The 7539-nt window shown below is 43.1% G+C and overlaps 1 protein-coding gene across 1 annotated transcript in view; it reads left to right on the top strand.

Annotated features, from left to right (window-relative positions):
* Nucleotides 1-1708: 1708 nt before the first annotated feature.
* Nucleotides 1709-7539, top strand: part of cftr (CF transmembrane conductance regulator) — a gene marked incomplete at both ends in the record, with an annotated part of 31342 nt that continues 25511 nt past the window's right edge. The window contains 3 exons of the mRNA XM_079223102.1: nt 1709-1761; nt 3147-3257; nt 6099-6210. Of these exons, the coding sequence (XP_079079228.1) occupies nt 1709-1761; nt 3147-3257; nt 6099-6210 (276 nt within the window). The remainder of the gene's footprint in view (nt 1762-3146; nt 3258-6098; nt 6211-7539) is intronic.

Genomic DNA, 7539 nt, shown 5'->3' with positions numbered 1-7539 from the left:
CTTCAATACAGCATGATGTTCATTTAGTAAATTATGGTAATTTAGAGTCAAACAGACCATAAAGGAGGTGACGCTTTAGGGGCGGGGCTACAAGTTGATTGACAGGTCGACACCAGAGACGTATACGGCGTCTCTACGTCACTCTGCCTCAGTCCAAATATGGTTTCTTCCGTTCACTGGTAGCGAAAAAACAAACAATATGGCGACTACCGTAATCCCCGAACTTGTGGCTTCAAAGTATACAGTCTGTGAGTAAAGTCTATGGTCGTTATGTGATAAAACCGTTTGTATAGGAGCAAGTAAAAATGGTCAGGCACGTATACTCGTGATTCTTTTGTCCAACCATGAGAAGTGAAGAAAAACATTGAACCCTCTTTCATAAAAAATACTGGATCTATATTTTCTCACATCATACAGTAATTACTTCTCAAACTAAATCCCGATTGGACCGTCAGCAATGTGCTTAACTTGTCTCTTTGCTACACGGCCTGGGATGGAATCAATATCGGCTTAATATTCATGTGTTCCAACGGACTCACCCGGCAAGTTTCTCACTCTGTAAGTATCTACAGCGCTGAAAGCAGAGATAAGATACAGTTTATCTCTGTTCCCTCACGGAATGTCTGGAGGTTTTGATCCTCCCTCTGCTGAAACTCTGAGTAATCTGAAACTGATAAATACCAAACGAACACAAGAAAAGTTTCAAGTTCCTTTTTTTTTAGAAGTAGTTCAGTGGATCAAGGTGGGTCCTCCTTTACAACTTGTTTTATTTATTAGAGGTTAATAAATAACAACAAATAAAAAACTAACATAATTGACATGTTTAGTCTGTATTTAGGTAAATAAATCTGTAGTTCTGCTCACATCCTCTAGTCCCACCCAGCTGAACTCCATGTTTCCAGGATAATTTCAGCTCATGAACTTTCTCTTTACCCGTCGCCATTTTTCTCCCCAAATACCCAATCACTACTGAGCGTGTGCAGCTCTCAACAGGTTCCTGAGCTTCTTCAAAAAGCGTTATAATCAGGCGCCAACATCCGGTTCTGAAAAGTGAAGGCAACCCGAATGTCTTAAAACCTGCATTCTCTCTACTGGCCGTCAGGGGGCGACTCCTCTGGTTGTATAGAAGTCTATGAGAAAATTACTCTACTTCTAAATTATTAAAATTGGGAAACAAATATTGGACTCCCCTTGTTCCCCTCCCCCAACAACAAAGTGTCTATGGATCAATGTCCCTGTGGCCTCGTTTGGATCAGCTGCTCCTTCACCCCCTCAGCTTGTTGCCACAATACGCGACCCGAGGCTCGACGGCGTGGAAATGACGCATGCGTCTCCACCGGTTTAGTTTTTTTTTTGGCGAGCCCATAAAGGATGGACTGTCCCCTCCGCTGTCACACTGAAGGAGAGGAGCAGAGAGAGAGAGAGAGAGAGCGAGAGACAGCGGGGCCACAGAAGAGACGCACAGGAGGATAGAGATCTCCAGCCTTTCCTTGTGGGGGGGGGGAGGGGAGAAAGTGAACCAACCCGTGACATCATATTTACCGGAGGCATAAAGTGGAGGATATTAAAACAGCTTCTCTCTCTTAACGGTGGGAACGGAGCCACTCTGGGGGGTGGTCGGGGGGGAGGAGGGGGCACAACACAAATGTGAGCGGCGCGCACCACACAGACTCAGGTGCACAGAAACCAAACTGGCGGCGCACTTAGGATGCAGAAGTCACCAGTGGAAGATGCCAACTTCCTCTCCAAGTATTTCTTCTGGTAAGACGCGTTTACCTCGTTTCCTTTAAGCTTCTCGGTCATTATTGGAAAGCTTCACTTGCTAATTATTCTTTCTGAGCGTGTTTTTGTGGTTTTGATTTATCAAACACAACTTTTTTTTGGCGCAAGCGGAGCAGGTGAAACACGCAACACGGCTGCTTTTGTGAAGAAACATTAAAATAGAATAATAAAGCGTGAATATATAGATATATATATAAATATAAAGTGACGGCACGGGCCGCCTTAGTGTCCCGTGTTGCTTCCTAGAGGAGACACGACAACATGTGTCACCCGGAAAGTGCCAGCGAGACGGAGCTCGTTTCCTTAATTCGTGCGTAAAATGCGCACAAGGCGGGTTAAGAACTTTGCGCAAAATGAGCCGTCCTCAATGTTTGTGGTGCATGAAGTAACACATTATTATTAACGATGATTAAAATGTCTCTCATGATTCAAATAGTTTTAAATAGAATATTCACCTTTTTTGTAACACACATTTTCCCGTAATTTTTGTGACTTTTTCAATAACCTCCCTCGACAATTCTATGATAAATGGCTGCGCTGATACGCGCTCTCTCCTCCCACTAATGAGAGGTGCCAAAGAAAGAAGCTGTATGTCACCTGGCTGCTACAGTTTAGTCACAGCGACTAGTGGCAAACATCTGACTGGATCCTCCTCCTCTGTCATTAGTCTGACTGGGAAACCTCAGGGGATTACTCCAGTTACAACCAGCACCAGTTCACACTGAAGCCTCCAGACACTCCAAACACAGGCCTCATCCTCCAACCACACACACACACACACACACACACACACACACACACACACACACACACACACACACACACATGCATACATTTAATATCATCTTTCAAACAGCTTCACCGAATCGTAAAATGTATTTCATAGGTGTTTAAATACACTACATGTATTCGTCACTTTTCTATGACTGTTACTGCTTTTATTACCATTAATATTATGTTATATCCACTGCTGCTGTTATTATTAATAGTTGTAGTTGTTCCATCTTTATTAGGCTTACCACTCAATCCTTTATATCAAATGTATTGAATGTGCTAAAACTCTGTTATGATGATTATTGGACAAACATGGGATCCCTCATCTGTTGCTGTTCTCTTTTTTTTGTGGGTGGTTCCTGTACCGATGCCGGGGTCCTGGGACAGACAATGTCAATAGATGCACATGTTGCAAATTTGTGATTTTAGGCTGTACAAAATACATTGAATTGATATGTCTTTCAGCAGTTGTTGACGATGCAACCCAAACACATTTAGTCAGTTTCTTTCTATACGTGTTAGACCGTATCTGTTGGCTCTGCTTCCATCATCTAATACCGGCGATCTGTCCGTGTGGTTTTCTCGTGCAGTTGGACGACGCCGCTGCTGAGGAAGGGCTTCCAGAAGAAGTTGGAGCTGACGGACGTGTACAAGGCTCCTTCCTTCGACCTGGCAGACAATCTCTCGGAGAGACTCGAGAGGTTTGTGCAGTTTGAGTTGTTCACGTGACTCGCGGGTTCTTTAAAAAAAAAGAAGTTAATATATAATTAGAGTCGTGTTGCAGCCCGGGCTCATAAATAGATTAAAGATCATGAGAGAACAGATCAGAAGTATCGTGTGGTGCTGCTAGCCTGATTCTTTGATCCTGACAGACGTCTGGTCTCATCGGGGTTCACAGCGTGATGAAGTCGAGTCTTGTTTTTGTGGTCTGGGTTGGCCAAGCTTTGGCACGTGGGCCAAACGGATGACCGGTAAACAATACGTCTGGAGCAATTCATTTTTTAGTAATTTACATTTGTACAACGATTTAAGTGTCCAAGTGAGCCGTGAACGTGAAGAAAAAGTGCCAGGAGCTCCTGATTGAAATGTTGTTAATGATCTTATTTAAACATACTTTTCCTGCTATGATTAATGAAAAAATGTTGCTTTAAAAAAAAGTATGTCAGCACTACTCTTCTGGCTCCATGTACTGTAAAACACACCGCTTACCGTGGTGCCTTCAAGCCCATTTAAGGAAGCTGGTTGTAATGGGCATCTGCATATCGAGCCGTAGACGCAGGTGTCAACGATGTGTACGTGATCAGCTCACATACCAAATGTAATCCTTTTTTCTTTTCACGGAGGAAGAGATCATAGAAAAGTGGACAAACCTGCCGTTTTTTATTTCCTACGTGCCCTTTCACATGTGTTTACAGTAGCCATGCTTTGTCACCGTCAAGTTAAAATATGGGCTGGCATTTAAACGAAACGAAACATAAACCAAACCTGTGTGTGCCAAACAAACCAACAACCAGGCAGCAGATGGACAAGGTTACCCCCTCTCTCTCTCTCTCTCTCTCTCTCTCTCTCTCTCTCTCTCTCTCTCTCTCTTGTTTCTCTTTTCCTCGACACTCAGCCTTTCTCCCTCTCTTCCTCTCTTTCAGTGTCTTTTCTCAAAATAAATGAACCTTGTATCATCTCTTTGACTGTCGAAATCAGGGTTTTTTAAACACCTTTCCAATCGTGGAAAATGGAAGAAAAAACGTTAAATGTCCTTCATGGTCAACATTTTCCTCTGGTTGTATAGAAGTCTATATAAATGACTCTACTTGATGTATTCCCTCAGTAAACATTGTAAACATGAGTTTATGTCTCAATCTCTAGTTTCAAGTCTTCTTCAATACAGCATGATGTTCATTTAGTAAATGATGGTCATTTAGAGTCAAACAGACCATAAAGCAGGGGACGCTTTAGGGCGGGGCTTACTTTGATTGACAGGTCGCTGCCGCTACCAGAGCCGTAAACGGCGTTTCTAAGTCATCGCTGCCCATTATTTATATACCTCCTTTATACTACGTACTTCAAATGCCACATTTAAAATCTTTACGTTGCTTTTCTTCCACTTCATCCCTTTCTCTTCTCTCTCTCCTCGTCATCCTTCTGTTCTAACCGCGCACGGCAAATGTCGTATCTTCTTGACAAATTTTTGTTGAGTTTTTACTGTGCCGAATAAAGTAAACGTCCGTGTCCCGGGTAACCGAGGGGCGAGGCCGCGTCCCGCTCAATGCTGCCAACAAAGCCCGTTAATGCACACGGGTGGTAAAAAAGTCGACCTTTTAGAAAAGAGCCCGGTGCCCACCGGGTGATGAACGAGCAGCGGTGGGTGATTTTTGCTTTCTTTATTCCGATCGGGCAAACAGCGAAGGCTTCTGGGAACGTGAACTTTACCATCCATTAAAGCGCGTTGTGTACCGTCAGACCCTCCATCACCGACTCACCTCACATCACCTCACTTCACTTCACCTCACTTCACCTCTTCAGTTCAGTTCAGTTCAAAGAGGATCTCATCACGCCGACAAAAAAGAAGAAGAAACAAGTTGAAACTATGTCCGTGTTCAGGAGGAGTCACGTTGTTGTTGTGCTGGCTGGTGTCATTCAGGTTTTTCCTTATTATAAATACTAGAAAGCAAGGGGGGAAATGTAATGTATAGAAAGAAAACACTTTATAAACAAGATGAAACTTCTGTTTTTGTGCAGAAGTTGCACAATAACAGTGATAATAACCCAATGCATTATTAAACAGCAGTTCTATTTGGGGCGGCAAAACTCTTATTGTGCGATCCCTTGTGGAGAAACTCTGTTTTATAATAAATATGTGTGTATAAACAAAATCCTGTCGTTTTAATGTCTGCAAACCAACACCTCCGATTGGGAAACACTTCTCTTTCTTGTTCCCTCCTTCTCCTCCTCCTCCTCCTCCTCCTCCTCCTCCTCCTCTTCCTCCTCCTCCTCCTCCTCCATCTTTTCCCTTCACCACTTCTTCTCCCATCACTCACCGTTGAGCCCGGTCAGCCAAATCCCCCCGGTTATAAACGACCCGCGCAGAACAATGCGGCTGCTTACCGTCGCTGTGGGAAGTCAAGCGGACTGCGCGGCAACAAGTGGCCGACATCCCAAAATAGAATTGGAAAAATCTTTACAACTAAAACGCAGGTTACAAAGCAGAGGTTCAACATGGACAAAAGTTCTCGAAAATAGTAGATTTGACCTCTATTTTCTCGAATGAAATCCCATCTGATGAAAGTGATGAATCTGCAAACTAGAAGAAGTCATTTTACTCCCTATTTGAGAAGAAGAAGAAAGAACAAGTTGGGGAAAACACACAAATAAATTTTCCTTCTAGCTTCTCGTTCTGGGACTAAATCGGCTGCCAAAGTCTGTTTGTTGCCAAAGTAGTAGCGGACGAATGCAACGCCCAAACGTCGCTGGCATTTGGCCGCTTCGGTGTGTTTATTCTGCGCTGCTGTTTGAAACTGTGTCGTAACTCTGTCCTCCCTCTGCAGAGAATGGGACCGAGAGGTGGTGTCGGCCAAGAACAAGCCCAGGCTGATGAGAGCGCTGGCCCGGTGCTTCATCGGCCCCTTCGTCTTCTTCGGGGTCCTCCTCTACCTCGGGGTGAGTCTGTCATCTTCCATCGACATAAACGCACCCAGAGGGAGGAAGTTAACGCCGCCATTGTGGATCACGCCATTGAGATGCAGTTGAAACTCAGTGATGTTTGTCTGTAAAGTAGATTAAAAAAAGCTTGGTAGATGGTAGAAGAAGAAAAAACATGGACGCAGATTCCAGAAGGGATGTTTTTAAAGTTCTGATTTGGGTTTATAACTTTTGTCGAGTGTCTTTTGAGAGGAAATCAAGGTGTGAACAACACAATGGACTCCAATGGAAGCTGCAAACACTGACGCGCAACATTTGACACGACACACACACACACACACACACACACACATATAATACCGTCATTCAGTATCGGGACATGAGTACATTAGTTTACAGGTGTGTGTGTGTGTGTGGGTGTGAGGGCCTATTGAAGTCACGGTGCCGTGCCACACACACACACACACAAATCAAAAGCATGTCTCACCGTGGTGCCGCAAACCGCCTCGCTGTCCCGGACTGGTGATTGGTTGTCACGGCGACAAGAATGCCTGTTAGGTGTTAAAGAGGCTGCGTGGGGAAAATAACAGAAAGGCTTTTGGGGACGTTGCTCCCACCAGAAGCTGCAGAAGGAGCTTCTGGTTGTTGTTGTTGTTGTTGTTGTTGTTGAAGGCCGAATGATCACGAAACAACAAAGAAGTAATTCTTCTTTCTTTGCTGCATCTCAATGCGTCACTCTATTAAAACGTAGCGACCAGGCGCCACATTGTGAGCGAATGTAGCCGCGCTCGTCTTAAAGCCAGCAGCCCTGACCCGCCTCATCTAAAGGTTTTATGTTTGGAGGTTTTATTTACACGAGCTACGAGGACGCCTCTCTTTTAAACTCCTACCCAATATTTAGCAGAAACTTGGTTATGTTGCGGTTAAATTCAAAATCGTCCTTTATTTTATATTTGGTATCTCGGTGGGCTGGATGTGTGTGTGGATCCATACTTTAATTGTGTGTCACAAGTTGTTTTTTTTAAACACTCTTTATTTTTTCCCTTGTATAAAAAAAAGAGGTTCGTAGAACAGTTTCATGATTCAGCTTTTTATCTATTTTTATTTATTTATGTTTATTTGTTTTAATGTGTTTTTTACTGTGTTTTTTAAACTGTACAACACTTTGTGACCTCTTTTGTCTGTGAAATGTGCTTTATAAATAACATTATTATTATATGATAAATCGATAATATATAAATCGAAATAAAAAAAATGACGCACTCTGCCAAGGGTTTTTATATTTTATATAATTGTTATTAATTTCATTAAATGTATTGATTATCTAGATAGACAGATAGATGTATA

This window comes from Taurulus bubalis (assembly GCF_910589615.1).
Source record: "Taurulus bubalis genome assembly, chromosome: 9".
Taxonomy (NCBI): domain Eukaryota; kingdom Metazoa; phylum Chordata; class Actinopteri; order Perciformes; family Cottidae; genus Taurulus; species Taurulus bubalis.
This window is presented reverse-complemented; position numbering and strand designations above follow the sequence as displayed.